Raw genomic sequence first — 17,905 nt, forward strand, 5'->3', positions numbered from 1 at the left:
TCAACTCTTCCTGTCTATTTTATCTCCTTCTTTCATTGATTAATATATATATATATATATATATATATATTAAGTATAAATATAGATGTAGATGTAGATACATTTGCGCTTTTCATTCTTTTAAATATATTTATATATAAAATAGATATTCATTCAAGTCCTTTATATGCATATGTAGATGTAATGTACTTGTAACCCCCTGATTTGGAACCTTTTTTATTTATACCAATCTGTTGTGATGTGCGTGCTTCACAATAGAATCTCAAGACTTATCATAATCATCACATCTTTTCTTTTATATATAAATATAAAAGAAAACTACAATTGAACCTAATCAATTCAATTCAATTCTGTATTGTGCTATTATCTCAATTATCAAAGTCTAGTATATACAATATATATCTTTTTATATTAAAATGTAAGATAAATTGCTGTAGAAAAACTATCATAAGAAATGAACCTTTTTTCATTCATTCATTCATTCATTCATTCATTCATTCATTCTCTTTGTCTTTTTCTTCTTTCTTTCTCAATATACCATTATATTCCAAATTGGGTACACAAAATATATATAATAATAATATATTCACGTGATCTCTTTAATTTTATTGGATAGTCCATTTCCTAATCTGGACAACATGTAGAGACATAAGGCGGAATGAAGCCGAGAAGAAAACAAAAAGAAAAAGCCAAAAGACAATAAGCGCTTTGGCCGACTGTGATCTTTCTTCTTCTTTTTTATAAATCTACATTACATACATTACATACATATTTATTATGTAAAAAAAAAATACAGCGATAGTATATGGTATATAATATACATGTGCGCATGTCTTTTTCTGTACTGTTACTGTTACTGTATTATCAGTGTAATTCACAAATATTTATATATATATTTTGATCAAAAAATAAAAAATAAAGCATATATTCAAATATACAGAGACAGGCAGGCAATTATGTAAAAAATAATAATAATAAAAAGATAGAAAATATGATAATGGTCAAGTGTAAGAAGTACAATAATTCTATTGATCTTTACACGTATTTATTTATTCTTTTTATATAAAAATAAAATAGAAACATAATTCACTATTTCATATATATAAATTAAAAAAAAAGATCACTGGCTTGGGCGCTTGTTGCACTCTATTTTATTGTTTGTCGCCATTCAACGGAACCAAAGCTCCGTCTTGAATTCTCTCCTTGTGTGATAACTAATTATCACACAATTATTATTATTAATTATTGTGTTCAACAAGTCACATTTCTTGTCCCTTTCTTTTTTTCTTTCTTTCTTTCTTTTTTGGTTTCTCTTCTTTTTTTTTTTTCAATTAAGCCCTTGTAAGTTTCCAAAATATAATATAATATAATATATATATAATACATGTCTTTACCACAAACTTGGGTATTCAAAGTCAAGGCAATTGACAAACCAGACGACTATGATGTCCAGTTTACCAAACACGGATACCCACATACCTTTATACCCGTCCTCGACCACAAATCAACCTCTCTTCAGACCCTGGCAGAAATCTTTTCACTAGGCCCTATTCACTGCAACCATCTCGGTCTAGTCATAACCTCCCAGCGAGCAGTCGAAACCATCTCAAGGGTACTCTGGACCCTAAATCTTTCCCCTGAAGTCAGGGCTGCCTGGTCTGCCTTACCGATCTTTGTAGTCGGGCCACGTACGGCAAATGATTTGCGCCAAATCGCCTTGTTTTCCAACTCAAACCTGACGATTGCTGACATGGCCACAGAACTCTGTGACGCAATTGAAGCCAGATACCCGAACCACAAAGATCAGTCAATCAACCAATCCCTATTGTTCCTCTCGGGTGATAAGCGACGAGATGTAATTCCACGTCGCATGGCAAAGGCATCAATCAAGGTCCATGAAATCAAAGCCTACGAAACCTGTCCACACCCTTTGTTAGACCAGAGTTTGCGTGACATCAATCCATCTCCAGAGGACTGGGCTGTCTATTTCAGTCCCTCGGGAATTCGTTATGTTTGCCAGTCTATCAAACAATTGCCAATCACCAAATTGGCTGCTATCGGGCCTACCACTGCAGAGTACCTAGAAAAAGAACTTGGTCTGAAAGTACACGTGGTGGCTGATCACCCTGATGCAGTCCATTTAGTCAATTCAATGGCTACTTATGACGCCAGCTCAACCTAATCAACCCATACATAAAATATTCTATTTCTGTACTTTACAGATTTTGTAAATTTATCTTATTTTATATATCTATATTCATCTTTTAAATCACCGCACAACAAACTCTTCATCCCCTTTCTTTTGTCTTAATAATAAGAAAAACTTAACTAGAGCACTAACCACTGTTTGCTTTGTGACAGTCAATATTCGCCGTCAAATTTATGTTAAACAATGAAAGAAAGAGAGTTTTATATATAATTGTCAATGTGTATACAAGAATATCTTGGTAGACTACACAAGACTATTGTTTTTTTTTTGTCCTCCAAAATAAAATATAAAAGAAAATGAAAACAAGGAAAAAATAATATATAAAGACTATTGTTGACGCCAGCTCCCATTGAGCTGCATAAGAGTCATCACAGCATCCATAGAATCGGTCTGTGTTCCACCAGTACCAGTCCCACTTTCATCCTCTTTCGCACTCACTTCATTTTCTTCAGGCTGTACTTGAGTAGTAGCAGTAGCACTATCAGCAGCGCTATCAGAAACAATAGCAATACCAGTATCAGAAACAATATCATTAGTGACACTGGCAGTGGAATCGGAAGTGGAAGTGGCCAGGATGTGCTCTCCAGTTTCTGCGATAGTTGTGTCTGTGGTTGTTGTGCTGGCAATGGCAGAAGCTATAGTAGATGCCAAATCAGTTTGTTCCTGAATCTGACTCTGAATCTGACTCTGACTCTGGTCCTGGTCCTGGTCTTGGTTCTGGATTTGGATTTGGTCCTGGATTTGGTTCTGACTATGGCTTTGGATCTCGTTATGGCTCTGGATCTCATTCTGATGATCCTGGTTATGGTTGTGGTTGTGGCTGTGGCTGTGGATATGGTTCTGGCTCTGGCTCTGACCTTGGCTATCATTCTGATTCTCGATCTGGCCCTGATTTTGGCTATGAGCCTGATTCTGATTGTGTTGAATTTGGGTTTGGTGGGTCTGGGTCGGACTATTCGTGATTGCGGATGTGGCTGTGGATGTTTGAATAGCTCCAGCTGTCTGGGTGAGCAGCTGCAGGAGTTGTGGGCTCTGAAGAGCAGCAACAAGCGCAGCAGCACTTGCATTACTCTCCTTAGAAAACTTGAGAAAAGCACTAAGGTCTTGGTTGAGCTTGAGAGCTGCAGCATGGGTCTCATTAAGTTCATTGGCAGGCTCATGATAATGTCGCAAAACATCATTTTGTTGTTGTTGTTGTTGTTGTTGTTGCTGTTGCTGTTGCTGCTGTTGATGTTGCTGTTGTTGTTGTTGTTGCTGCTGCGAAAGGAGCCAGTTGGCAGCTGCATGTACAGATGTCTCACTAACTGCGTGCAGAGCACCATCCATCGCCTGCTTGTGGCGTTCCTTTTCCTGACGCTTTGCCCGGCGGCGTTGAAACTCTTCTTCAACCCATTGCTTCTTGTGCGTCGTGTCATCTTTGCCAAATAGCTTGTGTGCGCGCTTATTCACACGGCATCGCAAATCATTGTCTTTGTCTATAATAAATATGCATATCCAGGGACTTTGTTAACCCTCAAATTCCCCTTCTTTTCTTTTCACATACTAAAATACATATCTGTATATATCTTATTTGTATGTATGTATGTATGTATGTATGTATGTATGTAAAGACAAGACAAGACAAGAAAAAGAACAAAAAAAAGAACACTTACTTCGCTCTTCATTGTGTTCTCTCCACCGCTTCTTTCTTGCCCGATTATCTTCTCGAACCTATTACAGGCACAACAAAAACAGACAATAAGTTTATACATGCTTTGTATGCATTTTTATGCATTTTTATGCATTTGTATGCGTGTTGGCTTGCCTCATTGTCTTCTTCTTTTCTCTTTCTCTTTCTCTCTCTTTTTTTTATATATTTTTACCTTGTTACCTTTAATTTCATTAGGTTCCGCTTTAGGGACCCAGGGACCATTTGCCCATCAAACATTGTTTGGTCCATAGAGGGGGCAGATGTGGTAGCAGGGTCTGGAGTAGGAGTAAAACCATAATCAATCGACCCATGGGGTCCATTCTTTTCAGCTGCTGCTGCTGCTGCTACCACTGCAGCCACAAGTTGGGCATGCATCGGCAGCCCAGTTGTAACGTCTTTTTCTTCAGTTGTCGGCATGGTAAACGAATAGTGTTGGAACAGTGCATTTGCAAAAGCATCTGCTACATGCTGTGCTGTGGTTGCATTTGTATCCTGATTCACACTCTCATCTTCTACCTTATCCAAAGCCACCATTTGATGACAATTTTTATCAGGAGAATCATTCTTTACATCATCCGTCTCAGTGTGGTGATTAACCGCCAAATCTTCTTCTTTCAACTCCATGATTCTTTCTTTTCTTTTTTTTTGATTGTTTGTTCAGTCAAGAAGAAGAAAAAGGAAAGAAAGAGTAAATGAGGTCTTTGTAAGGATTCTTGTTTCTGTGCTTATTTAAGACAAAGGAAATAAGAAAGAAGTAGAGAAAATAAAACAAAAACAAAATAAAGCAAATAAATAATTAAAGACAAAGACTTTTGGCTATCAAACAGTGGAATAGTACAAACATAAACATATAAAAAGAAACCAAATCAAATCAAATCACACAGAGATCGACATTTGACTGATGCCAATCTCTTCTTCCCTTTTTCTTTTAATAGAAAGATAAAAGAAAAATAGAAAGCCCCTCTTCTCTTCTTTAATATACTTCTTTTTGTTTCAAAAAATAGAAACAAAAAGAAGTAATAGTAAAACAAATGTGGCATATAGACATAGGTATAGATAGATAGGCATATATTAACTTACTTTGGACCTTTGGGTAAGTTGGTGGGACCGGAAGGATGGGACTTGTTGCCTTTAGAGAGTCACGGAAAGAAAGTCAAAGACGACCCACACCACACAGAGTTGGTCTTTTTGGTTTATGTGAGAGACTCAAAGCTCCAATTTTTTTTTCAACCCCTTTGTCGATTATTATTGGCACACAACATTAGCCAATCAAAAGACTATTTTTATTTTTTATTTATATAATACACATATAGACCCACGTCAATCTTCCATCCCTCACACTCACAAGATTGTTTTCCTTTGTTTTTTTTTAAATCTCAGAAAAAGACTTTATTATTATATTATATTTTATATATGCACTATTTTCAAAAATTATTTGCTCAATTTCTCAACTAAAAAAAAAAGTGAGCAACACATGTACTTAACAAACAATTGTCCAGTAGGTATGAGTCTCGATCAACTTTCATATATATATATAAGTCTCTTGCTTACTCATCATTATATTAAAAGACATAAACTCACTGTATATATAGATATCTTCTTTTTGTTCCAAGGAGCTCTGAAATATATTGTAATTTAAGGCAATCAGTTTCGTGATAGTTACTTTGTATGCAATCACAGGTATGATTGTTGCTAGTGGGTGGGAATTATTTTAAAGAAAATTTAACATGTCTTTTACTTGACCATATTGTATGAAAAAGGCTATCATTAATACATGTATTTATACGTTTGTGGCTCTATAAGACAACGTATCTTGACACACACACAAAAACAGAAAGATAACGTTTGAGGGTACAGACCATTTAGAAATTTTATTATATACTTCATTTAACCAAATACAGCCATATAATAACCAATGCTCGTATTATTCAGAGAATAAATAAAGGAAATTCAAGTCATTTTTTCCCTATTAATTATAAATACGTATTTACAGAGTCTGTATTTTACATACCATACACAACATACACACCTTTCCTTGTTTTCCTTTTTTGCATTGTATTGTATTATAGTAGCCAATTTTGTGTTACTTCAAATATCATAATACAAAGCAAAGGTATAAACATTTCTTGGCTCCACATGAAACTAACAAGTATAGATAAACAAATGCTTCATCTTGTTTCTCATCAGTATCTTTCAAAATTTAGAATTTACCTCTTTACTTTGTAGGCGGTGAAATATTGTGCTTTGAAAGACTACGAATAATTTATATATGGTAATATAAAAGTACTTTCCTGCAAAATATAATAAACCCCAACGTGCAAACAGCTTGGAGAGATTGAGGTTCAAAAAAGAAAAATAACTACAAGCGTATAAACCAGATACTTTGACATAGTGATATCCTTCTAGAAGTCATTCCTAAATACTATGAAATAAAATCAAGCTTTTATAAAAGCCCTTTTTCTTGTGCTATGCTGTATCCTATGTTGTTCAATATTGAAAACTATACACATTCTTTGGTATTATATATAAAGCTTTAGATATTATTCTTGTAATAGTCAAAACTCTATTACATTTCTAAAAAAATCAATCAGATATCGACTGTACATATATGTACCAAGTACGTTCAAGAGTTTAACAATTTTTAAACGCGTCTGCATTCTGTTTTTTACCCTAAAAACTCTTGTTTTCTATCATGAGTGGCTGTTAAAAGGATGCGCGAATCAACATCGGGCGTCAGGTTGAATGAGAAAACTATGAAATTGATCTTTAATGCGCAATGTTCTGACAAACTCATTTCTGCAAGAACATGGTGAGAGTTATATATAAGCTAATGAGCTATCCATATGAACAGAATTGTAGTTTCTGATGGTAAATAAGGTTTTGCATCGTTGTCGCTCGTCTTTTTCTGTTTTTTTGCGTCCTTTTTTGTTTACTTTTTGCTTTTTTTTCATAGTCTTTAGCTCTAGTAGTCACATGCATATGAAAATAGTCACGCATTTTTTCCCCTTAGTTTTTATGGAGGTGTATACGTCAGCGATGAAAGGATGCAAGAGATGTGTAAAGTAGATGGAAGACTTCATTTACTTTCATCCTCTTCACTAAAAAGGAACTCGTGAAACTCTACTCCGTTAAAGTAGTTCAAGTGACGATTGACGTTCTTTAAAAAAATGACTGTCAAAAAACCCGATAGCAATAATTTAGGACGAAATGTCGATTTGTTCTGCCAAATGTGAAGGATCGATTTACTAAAGGTGTATGGCTGATCGTTGTCTCTGGAACTCTCCTTTGTTAACCACAGCCAACTCCCTCTTGTCGCAACAAGAATAAAGCACAATTTAGCCGTAGAAAAGACTCTTGTTTATTGAATTACAATTCCTATAATTTTATTTGATTCCTTGAATCACGGGACAAGAACTCTTGTGACCCGACGATTCTCCCCTTGACCTCACTACACAAATTAATGGTATTAATTTTTTTTGACGGGGGCTAAAACAGAATGTAAAAATGTTCTGGCACTTATTACACACAAAAACATCTCTTCTCAGCATACACATAGCAATTATGTACTTTTATTCCAAGCTGGTCTGTGTGATAATTATACAAGGGCAATAAATCAGTGAATTAGACACACACAAAGTGTTCAACAATTATTTGTTAAATAGCTAGCTCTCAAAGAGTGACAGTGAGAGGGAAACATCGTCTCTTATTCCTGGGTAACATTTGGCTACTGAGTGAAAATATATAATTGTAAGGCTTGTGAATAGAAAGCAGACTACTAATGATATATGGAAGACCGAATGATATATTACTGTATAATTAGTAATATTCTCTAAGAGAGTTTAGGAATATTAATTCTTATTAGATGATAATCTAAAGCATTTGCAGTACAAGTGGTATTGGTACACTGTCTCGAGTGAAAATATTTATATTTAAATTATTCTGTTTGTGCTCTAGTTCTCAATTACATGCCCTACAAGAACGACTCTATTTTACTTTGGTTCTTTTATATAATGTGCGCTATTGAATATGTTCAAATAGACAGAAAAAAAGCTTCAAATTAAATAAAGAACTCTTTTCATGTAATTGTAACAGCTTTGATACGACAAGTCAAAGTTAGAGAGAGAAAAACGGTTATATTGTGCATGTCGGCCTGGTAATAGATATTTTTATATTAATATTTAATTTACATATAAAGTAGTAAGCTTGGCAGATACCAAAGACTCGGAACCTATAAATCAAGATCTTCATAGAGAATAATTAAGGTGACGTGAATCAATTAATACAGGAGACAAGTGTATCTTTGATTTTCGATTCTCGATAGGGGGAAATCATGGATTACGGATCATGGATCATTGATTATTATTTTTGGCTGTGGTTTTGTGGATCAGGATTTTTGGCTGTATTTTCCGATAGATGCCAAACATCAGATACGATGACCCCTTGTCTTTGTCCTAAAAATGGCAAGAAAGTGAAGAAGAAGCATGTAAATCTCCACTGATACCCAAAGAGCACGGGCCTTTTGAAATAGTATATAAAGGTTTGACATTTTTGCACTTCTTTCCTTTTTATTACATATTCTCTCAACCACATCTTACCTACCAAGCCTTTCTTTACCTTTACACCTCACAACACACACTCTACAATGCAGATCCTCTCTATTCAAAAGCGTATCATCTCAAAGTGCCAGCGCCGCCAATCCTCAACTACCAACACAGCTAGCCGTGTCTCCACATTCACATCATCAATGGGACAATGTATCAAAGGCCTCGCTTCAGTCAAGAAAGCTTTTAGCTGCAAAAAAGCCCAAACTACAGCTACACCTTCTTTGATCTCATCTTCATCGACGATCTCTAATGACTCCTATCTTTCTGACCTTTCTGATGACGAGCACTTTTCAAAATCTTGCCCAGTATCCGAAAAATCTATGGCCCTGGATTCACTTATCTTTGATCATCCTTCAGTCACAGTCCGCATTAGTCCAGCTGCCTATCGCTCATCTTAAATCGATCTTGATTTCAACACCCTGTATATACACCCTGTAAAACACAAAAAATTGTATAATAGTCAAGTTCATCAAACAAAAGCATTCCATTTTCCTTATACATACATCCTTATAAAAAAAAGACTATCGCAGCATATAAAGCTCTCTAGAGAAAAACTCTTAAAATAAAATACAATAAAAAAAGGGCCACAAACACTTTTGCAGTGGTTCTTTTTGTTTCAAATACCAATAAATACATTTATCTTATTGAATACCTCTTAAAACATGTCTATTGTTCTCAATTCTTTGCATCAGTCTGTATAGCTGAGCATTGAATTTATGTAAGCTTTACAAATCTAAAGCTACTTTATATAAATTACCCTTATTTTTTACAATATGAAATGTATGTGTATGTCCATTTAACCCCCTCTCCTTTGACTCCTTGGTTTTGGTAATAATTCTGTAAAGATAACTCGAGAGTATGATTTGAATATCTATAAAACACGAATATATAAAAAGCTTGTAGACACTCTCTTCATTAGTAGTCTCTTTCTCTATCAATCAAAATATCATCCTTTGCTTGTAAAATTGAATAAAATTATACCTTTTTTTTAAAGAAAAAGAACAGAAACCACAAGAGACCAAGCCAAACTCAAGCCCTTGGTTTTATGTTCCTGTACACCATTAATTCAATCAGTATAATCATATATATGTTTCTCTCTTTGCTAATAGTTTCGTGCACTGTACTGGCTTATTTATTTATTTTATTTGTATAAAGTCATATAAGGCCACTCAATAACGGCCAACAACTTATTGGTTTTTTGGGAAAATACTTTAGGTGGAAGACATTTAGTCTCTATTTCTAAAGTAAAATTGAATCAAAAGAATTAAAGGAATAATTCTATACTCGTTTGGACCTCTTGACGCAATTCCCTATACTGAAATGTCCATTTGTTCTGCCAAATTAATGGGACAATTTTGTTCAACAAAATTACTCGGGATTTGTGAGTTGCCCTTACTGTCGGAGATCCAATAAACATCGCCTCATGGTGTAAATATCGAAAGTGTCATTTTTAGATCTCTCGATATCTCCATGAATATGCGTCTGTTGCTGGTCAAATAAGTACTGAGCATCATGAATCTATTTGTTCAGCAACTTTTCTTAATAGAGCAAAATACGAATATCGATTTTTTTTTTCGGTGTATGTCCTGAGGGAACTTTTGGATCAAACATCGTTTAAGGGTGTAAATATCGATATTGGCATTTTTTCATCAATCGATATCTCCATCAATATTAGTCTGTTTTTGGTCAAACAAGTACCAAACATTATGGATCAATTTGTTCAACAACTTTGCTTAATAGAAAAAAACACAAATTTTGGATTTTTTTTAGGTGTATGCCCTGAGGGGGAACTTGGAGATCAAGCATGCTTATGGTGTAAATATCGAAATCCTTATTAATAAATGGTTTGGTAAAGTGAAAAAATGGGATATTTTAATCAATATTTGAACAATCAATATCAAACAACGTTTAAATTGTGGATAGCAGTGTACTACACCATGTCGTATATACATGTAAAGTTGTTTATCTTAACAGATTTTGATTTAGGGCTAATTTTCTGTAGTTAATTGATTATTTTGATCAAAATACTCTTTTAGTGATGTGTTATCAAGTGAAAGTATATAAGCATAAATGGGTAAGTTAGAGAGGTTTTGATATAAAGCATTATGCATTTGGTAGATCAATTATAAGGAAAATTGAGACACCTAAATAGACGGCCCAGATTTACCATATTTAATAGAAAGGATTGGGTCAGATATAAAACGTTTCCTATAGGAATATATAATGAGATGTGATCTCCACAAACCCTTTCTAAGCTACTATTATATTTTTCCTTATTATTAATTCGTAGACGAGACCTCGGCTACATACAACATTATATATATATATATATATATATATTTCCCTCTTCTTTTATTATAGAGTTATTATATATTTTAAGTGTTTGGTAAATTGTGGTATGTACACATAGAGAGAGAGAGAGGGAGAAGGCGAGGCAAAAATTAAGAGTAGCTAGAAGTGATGTGAATAAGGAGAGGAAGGAGAAGAAGGGAAGGAAGCAGGAAAAAAGAAAAGAAAATATCGTTCACTTGAAATGAAACTAAAAAGAAAGAAAGCATGGATGGGCGGACGGGGCAGGCAAAGATACATTATGATTAAAAGGCCAACTGGAGTTCTTCGCCAATCTCCTTCATGAGATCCACAGTACTGGTTTTGAAAACAAGTCGTGATGAGGAACTTGGCTGGCGATTGAGATCTGGGGCACTACTACTGTCGGTGTTGGTTGCTAAAGACTTGATTGACGCTGCCGTTGTGGCTTCTTCTGCATCTTGACGCTGGAGACTCTTCTCGAGCATGTCACAATAGTTCTGATATTTGATAATATCATGCAGCAAATATTTTGACCGAGATTCCCAATTTGAAAGTGCTTTAGTGTGAAGAGGACTCTTTGGCGGGAACTTTATCATAAGTTTTGTCTTGGTGTCATGGTGATTATTGATCTCAATGTTAAGCGTAGCCAGATGCTTCTTGAGACTCTCGTGTTGATCGCGCTCGCTTAGTGTACTAGACACAGAGGGTGGGGCTGGTGGATGCCAATCATACAGTACCAAATCATCTTCATTGGTGATCGGTTGGGTAGGAGAAATGACCATCCCGCATTCAGTGTCCAGGTCCAGCAGTACACTATCAAGACAGTCTCCCCATCCGTACTCCATGTTGCTCACACCACCCGCCAGCGGCTCCTTGCTTCTGCGAGCTGCCCAGTAATTACACGTGGCCACCCATTCATTCGCCTGTTCTGCTGATGATGCCTGGTACAAGAATACACCGCCATCTGGTTTCTGGATAGCAAATACATGAGGACGTTGGCGGTTGTATCCAGGAGGCGGTAAAACATTGGAAAGTGTGTGGTTCAATTGAATCGAGCCTACAAGTTGTGTGTTTGACTACACATTGCAGTGAGTGACATCAATCGAAAACTATTCCATAAAATCAAGTCGCCTCTATAATCACTTACCACCCAGCGTTGAGAATGTTGACTCATACTCGAAAGACTCAATTGGCTCGAGTTTCCTTCAGTCACACCGAAATGGATACTAGATGGTCGAAACATGCTTTTGCGATCAGGTTCGCCTGTACCTTGAAGGGCATACATCTTAAGCTCTCCTTGTCCCACAACTAGAAAACATTCTTTCCATTCACGATGTCTGGCTCGTTGCTGCGCGTTTTCCAACAAGTGTTTACGAATCACGACTCCTTCTTTCAGATAAGGGGCTTGATTCAAAGACGCGATGTCCGATTGGTTTTGTATTCCATTAGTAGAGTTCCTGAACTGGTTGGCGCCTCCCATTGATTGATAGGGTGAAAGAGGAATTCCACCGCGTCCATGAGATCCATATGATGTACCAGATGCCACGGATGAAAACGACTCTCTACGAGTCGACCGTGGGGCAGTAGTCGTGAAGCGTGGGCCCGAGCTAGTACTCTTACGAGGCTTAAAATATCTCATCAGTTTTTGGGTTGCGACACAAATGATATGATTATATATCGAGCTTCCTTATCTTAAATATATTACCTGTATTTCATCCGAGACACTCTCGCGAGGAGTCTTTCGAATCATTGAGTGAACACTACGTTTAATACCAATCGAGTGTCGTCCTCCAAGTAAACTATTTTGTTTTTCTAATTGAACAACAGATTGAGTCGAGCGTCTTGAATTCGGCTGTAAGACTTGATACTGTTTAACAGAAGTATATAATTCCTATATTATTATTATTTTTTAAAAAAATGGTTCATAATTAATAATTATTTCCTGTATTCAAATATAATTTATGTGTATGTGTGTATTTGTTTTTTTTTGTTTACCTTGAGGTGTGATTCAATATCTGCCTCCCATGCCTTTGAGAACGTGTACTCTTTTGAGGGCTTGTCTCCTTGAGCATTATCATCTGGCTGACGTTGATCATATATGGCTGACATGGTATTACGAACAAACTCTGGGCGTGTCATACGGTTATGATTTCCCTGAGCCACATGTAAATCGGTATTTAATAGTAAGAGTGAATATACAATTGCATAAACCACATCTTTTTTTTTGAATAGTACATATACACACAAACAGGCATTATTAGTACAGATATATAAACCGAATATTGTAAGGGTGTATATATGTAGTGTATGTGTGTATGTGTTTTTTTTACCAGCACTTCCAAAGACAGATCGTGTATTGCATGCCCAGAATCGGTTTGCAAATGCTTCCAAGATACGATCAATTTGTTGAGCCTCGGCTTTAAAATAGAGCTTACTACACAACTTTCTACACATCCAGAACAATAGTAAAAAATATGCACAGAAAATTCAGTAACATGCACATGCAGAATAAGAAGAAGAAGAAAACCTTTCAAAGAGAGAGAAAGAGATGGTATTTTGTTTTGTTTTGGTTTGGTTTGTTTTTTTTTGTTACCTGAAAGCACTGTCAAGTCTCATGCCAGCAAAGTAAAAGTAATCCATGTAAACAACCAGTGTCTCAACATGAAGAGTTTCCCGCTGCCCAAGCCATTCGGCTACTCGTTCACGAGGCACAAACTCATCTATTTCGGCCCATAGCCACTTTGCGGCTTCTTGAGGATTTTTAGTGACATAAACGACTGTTTCTGTCAGTTGAACAGACGGCCGACTGGGTTGATCGTCGCTGGCAGCATTGTCTTGGCTTGACAATCGTGGGTCGCGGACTTGTACCATTTCAGGCGCTGTTTCTGACCAAGCCGAGTCGAGTGCTTTTGAGATCATTTCAGACAAAGAGCTGATCGAGTTGGTCGGTCGGTGGTAAGGGTGTACAACTAGGGGAAGAGTTGGCACAGGTGGCAAAGGGGCAGAAGGTGGAGGAAGAGGAGGACGAGAAGGTGAGCAACAAGGTCGTGAGCCTGCGCCTGCGCCTGCGCTCGTGTCTGTGTCTGTGCCTGTGCCTGTACTTGTGCCTGTATTTGTGCCTGTACCTGTGCCTGTTGCTGTACATAAACCTACACCTGCATCAGTACCAGAACCTGCAGATCTAGACGCAGCTACTTTCACACCTTCCAAGGCATCTACTGCCTGTTTTCTCAATGTTTGTTTGTCAATCCCTGAAAGTTCCTCTTCGCTTTCTTCCTTGGCTTTGGGATCGTCCACCCGAATAGCCAATTCAAACAGCGACAGACCTGGATTTGTTACCGCCGTTGATCCTGATGCTATTGTGGTGCTCATGCGTTTGGGCACTCCACCGTCACTTAGTCGCTTCCACTCCAGCATGGCTTGAGCAATGTCTTCGGGTGGTGGCTGACTCTTTCTCTTTTGATGGGTAGGAAGAGCAGGGACTGGTGGGACAACAACGGGTGCGGTGCTGAGAATCAATCCACCTGCACTACCAAAATGGCCACCACTCAGTCGATTTGACAATTTTGGTGTTTTTGCAGCTGGTCGTTCTTCCCCTTCAAGTGTATCAACAGCATTCAAAAATAATTCGTCGTCATCGTCATTTTCGGTGTCTGTACTGGTATCACTATCATCTTGACTACCACAATCGTGTAAGCTAGATTCCTCACAAATCACGTCCATATGGTGATTCTCAGTCTCTAGTGCAGACTCTACTGTATTAAATGAGTCAATGCTACTTGTATCAGAAACGTCTTTTTCACCATTAAGGCCGTTTTCACTGCTACTGGTGGTATTGAAAGTGAGGTGGAGGTTTGAATTGGATAGATGGTCTGGATCTATTGGGTCGCTTATAAAATGTTGAAGTGCTGTGTCTAATGGCTGAGAATTTTCGATGCTGTCGAGCGAATGGGTTGAAGAGTCGGCACCAAAGGTACTATAGAAGGAGTATGATCCTGAAGACTTTCCGATAGATCGGTTAGACCATGAAGAAGGTGATGGCTGGTCTTCTTGAGGGCAGGTCGAAGAAGAGTATTCTTTTGCTGCATTGTTTTCTATTTGCTTTTTCTGTGTCGCTAAACTCTCAAACCCAGCAGCTGTTGCTGTTGCTGTTGAGATTGAGGTTAAGGTTGAAATTTCGACAACTGGCTTTGGTGGTAAGGTAATTGGCGCGATTGGTCTATGGGTACGTGGAGGACGAACAGGTGGTTGTGCTGCTGCTGCTGACACTGGTATCGATACTGGCACTGAAATTGATGCTGATACTAGTGCTGGTAATGGTAGTGGTAATGGTGGCAATGGCGGTTGTCTAGTCATACTATCTAGTGTAGTAGAAGACAGTGCGTACCGATGCTGTTTCATAAGTTTTGCTTCATTGAGACGGGTAGAGTCTACAGATAGCGTGGATTTGGGGGTTAATGATGGGAGTGGTCTTGGATTCCGACCGGCCGTATCACTCAGGGTACGTTGGCGAAGTGGTTGGGCAAGGAATTCATCTGGCAGATTTCCCAGGAATGTCTCTGTCCGGAAACGAGCTGAATCTTGTGCACGCCTGATGTTTTCCTGCGTTGGTGGCGGAGCAAGTGGGATGTTATAAGGGTGATTACGACGGCGGGATGATTTGTCATTTGTTGGTATAGGTCTAACATGAGGTATATTGTCGGTTGATAAAGGATCTTCGGAAGACTACAAGTGAGGTATATAATAGTAATTGTTTAAATAAGCCGTGAATTTCTTTTCTTTGAAAAATAAAAGAATAGAAACAATGTTCCAATAATGTTCAATATCCTTGTACAACCACACGAACAAACAGACAGAGATCTATACCTATCTATATTCATATATGAAAATAAAGAAATAAAAGAAAGAAAGAGTGTCTTACAATGCCGAGCTTCTTGAATAGTTTACCGAATCCTTTGATGGTGCCTTTTTGAGAAGCCTAGAATGAATAGCACAAAAGCAAAAACAAAACAAAACAAAACAAAAGATTGGGAAAACTGTCGTGGGTTTGAGTGTCACACTAGGGCTAGAAGAAGGTGGCTTTCTGTACCATTTTCCCTGAGAGTTCCCTCTCAAAGAAAATAATAGAAAGAAAGAAAAATGGTCTTCTTTGGGCGTGTGTGTGTACGTTTGTGTGTTTTTGTGTGCTTGTTTGTACCTTTTTTAATGATGGTCTACCGACAGATGGATCAAAAGAAGAACGATAATCCAATGGCTTGGATACTTTCTTTTGATATTCTAGATCAGTTATCGCAGAGTTTGTTCGTGAAGGAGGAGAGATATGTTCTGTTTTCTTTAATTGCTGTGATTGTTGTTGCTGATGAGGTTGTTGTGGTGATTGCTGTTGTTGCTGATGAGGTTGTTGCTGTGGTGATTGGGTGGATCGTGTATACGATTTTGTGTTGTTTTGTGAGACGGATGAAGTTGGAGAAGGTAATGGTGATGGTGGGGCGGTTGAGAACGATGATTTTCGAGATTGGCGTCCGGCTGGTTGATGAGGTAAGAATCGAGAAAGAAATTTTTTAGATGATTTTGAGGGTTGTAATATTAGATTGGGAGGTGGGGTGGCTGATAGTGAGCGTTTGTGTGGGGTAGGTGGGTCTCTAGATGGAGGAGGGACTATGCGAGAGTTTGGTTGCATTGCTACCCAGAATTTCTATGACATTAAAAGGAGAGAATAGTAAAAGAAGCGGAAAAAGAGCAAAAACAAAAAAGAAAAGCAAAAGAGTAAAAGAACAATATATATATATATTATTAAGAAAATAATATATAGTAAATATATAAAATAGTGCCTGGAATCAAATGCTGATTGTGTAACAATATTATGATTTTGGTTTTGATTTTGTTTATTGCAAGTTTCTGGTCGACCGACTTTAAAGGCCCTGAGACACATGCAAGGATAATTTGTAGTGCTAGATTAGGCTTCATTTGTATAGCGTTTTCGTAAGGTACGATATTTTCGGAGGTAGTACATGGCTTCTAGCTCTTTTCAAATGACAAACCGAGTGAGTTAGTCTATATCCACACATACGCATACACAACACTGTACAATTATATTTATTTTATATTAAACAAATAAATAAAAGTAAAAGTATAGTCAAGTAATATCTTTATATATTTATGTGTATATATATACCTTTGATAATATAGTCTCCGTGCAAGAGTGCCTTTTTGATATCTTCTTCATCTCTAAGGTCTTTCTTCTTCATAAAAGCAGCCTTTAGTCTAGGGCGAAAGAAATCCTCATAACCAGCTGGGTATTCTCGCCCGAGATACACGAGCTATAGAATGAGAGTGTTTTTATTGAGTAATGAGCAATTCCGTCGTTACTGATGTTACTGATGTTATTTATTTTACCTGTTTGTAAAGGTCAATGACCTTTGGTCGTAATGGTGATGACATTCGATGTATATATATATATATATATATATAATAGTAATAATAATATTTGAAATAAGTAATAAGAAGAATACAAAAGAGGGTGAGAAAATATAATCTATAGGTTGTACTGAGTATGAATACAGTAAATAATACGGGCTTTCATCAGTATGGAATAAATAATAGCAAATTATTACTATTATTATTATTAGTATACTCCTTTAACTTTTTATCTTGCTTTGGTTTCACCAGAGAAACAAGACAGTAAAATCTACTCAACCAACCAACCAACTGACTGACTGACTGACAGTTTGAATTAATATAAATAAAATTAAACGTGGACTTTCTAATACATGCACAATAAGAAAATACACACAAGGTAACTTTTCGGATAATAACAATCTTAATCTTAAAATATAGTACATGTATATATACTGTATTTTGGATTTAAGCTTTCAATAACATCTTTGAATTTCTTTAATTATTTACACACACACACAAACGCACATACAAAAAGAAAATTGAGGCAAAAGCAAGCCGGTACAAAGAATATATATATACTTCTTCAAGAATGCTTAGACCATCCACGAGCTAAAATTTGAAGCACCACCGAGACACGCGACAATCATGGATTTTACTTTTTTTTTTTTTAATTTTTTTTTTAATTTTTTTTTT

The 17,905-nt window shown here is 36.7% G+C and overlaps 6 protein-coding genes across 6 annotated transcripts; 2 read left to right on the forward strand and 4 right to left on the reverse strand.

The window, feature by feature from the left end:
* Window positions 1-1,384: 1,384 nt before the first annotated feature.
* PHYBLDRAFT_64848 (hypothetical protein) lies at window positions 1,385-2,182 on the forward strand (the record flags this gene model as incomplete). Its single annotated transcript, XM_018441356.1, has 1 exon — window positions 1,385-2,182. The coding sequence occupies one exon, from the start codon at window positions 1,385-1,387 to the stop codon at window positions 2,180-2,182; it is 798 nt and encodes a 265-aa protein (XP_018291934.1).
* A 206-nt stretch (window positions 2,183-2,388) lies between these two features.
* Window positions 2,389-5,004, reverse strand: PHYBLDRAFT_186976 (hypothetical protein). The gene is made up of 5 exons (XM_018439308.1): window positions 4,980-5,004; window positions 4,080-4,536; window positions 3,862-3,919; window positions 3,515-3,684; window positions 2,389-3,343 (listed from the first exon to the last, which is right to left on the reverse strand). The coding sequence occupies exons 2-5, from the start codon at window positions 4,521-4,523 to the stop codon at window positions 2,537-2,539; spliced, it is 1,479 nt and encodes a 492-aa protein (XP_018291935.1). The 5' UTR covers window positions 4,524-4,536; window positions 4,980-5,004; the 3' UTR covers window positions 2,389-2,536.
* Window positions 5,005-5,849: 845 nt separating this feature from the next.
* Window positions 5,850-7,453, reverse strand: PHYBLDRAFT_64850 (hypothetical protein; the record flags this gene model as incomplete). Its single annotated transcript, XM_018441357.1, has 6 exons — window positions 5,850-5,865; window positions 5,929-5,985; window positions 6,119-6,151; window positions 6,569-6,695; window positions 6,984-7,252; window positions 7,344-7,453. 6 exons carry the CDS (start codon window positions 7,451-7,453, stop codon window positions 5,850-5,852), a joined length of 612 nt encoding a protein of 203 aa, XP_018291936.1.
* Window positions 7,454-8,229: 776 nt separating this feature from the next.
* PHYBLDRAFT_168321 (hypothetical protein) lies at window positions 8,230-8,901 on the forward strand (the record flags this gene model as incomplete). Its single annotated transcript, XM_018435837.1, has 2 exons — window positions 8,230-8,382; window positions 8,548-8,901. The coding sequence occupies 2 exons, from the start codon at window positions 8,230-8,232 to the stop codon at window positions 8,899-8,901; spliced, it is 507 nt and encodes a 168-aa protein (XP_018291937.1).
* A 2,742-nt stretch (window positions 8,902-11,643) lies between these two features.
* Window positions 11,644-11,889, reverse strand: PHYBLDRAFT_102727 (hypothetical protein; the record flags this gene model as incomplete). Its single annotated transcript, XM_018427736.1, has 1 exon — window positions 11,644-11,889. A coding segment is annotated over one exon (246 nt), but the record flags the coding sequence as incomplete, so codon positions are not given.
* Window positions 11,890-16,769: 4,880 nt separating this feature from the next.
* Window positions 16,770-17,254, reverse strand: PHYBLDRAFT_145366 (hypothetical protein; the record flags this gene model as incomplete). Its single annotated transcript, XM_018431422.1, has 3 exons — window positions 16,770-16,837; window positions 16,989-17,133; window positions 17,210-17,254. The coding sequence occupies 3 exons, from the start codon at window positions 17,252-17,254 to the stop codon at window positions 16,770-16,772; spliced, it is 258 nt and encodes an 85-aa protein (XP_018291939.1).
* Between the last annotated feature and the right edge of the window lie 651 nt (window positions 17,255-17,905).

The sequence above is a fragment of the Phycomyces blakesleeanus genome (genome assembly GCF_001638985.1).
Source record: "Phycomyces blakesleeanus NRRL 1555(-) unplaced genomic scaffold PHYBLscaffold_10, whole genome shotgun sequence".
NCBI lineage: Eukaryota > Fungi > Mucoromycota > Mucoromycetes > Mucorales > Phycomycetaceae > Phycomyces > Phycomyces blakesleeanus.

Excerpts from the sequence above, each read along its gene's own strand:
- PHYBLDRAFT_186976 (XM_018439308.1), bottom strand. The coding sequence starts at position 4,523 with ATGGAGTTGAAAGAAGAAGATTTGGCGGTTAATCACCACACTGAGACG. Across the intron at positions 3,920-4,079 it reads GGAACCTAATGAAATTAAAG|GTTCGAGAAGATAATCGGGC; the intron begins GTAACAAGGTAA and ends TGCCTGTAATAG. Across the intron at positions 3,344-3,514 it reads TGGATGGTGCTCTGCACGCA|ACCCATGCTGCAGCTCTCAA; the intron begins GTTAGTGAGACA and ends GAACTTAATGAG.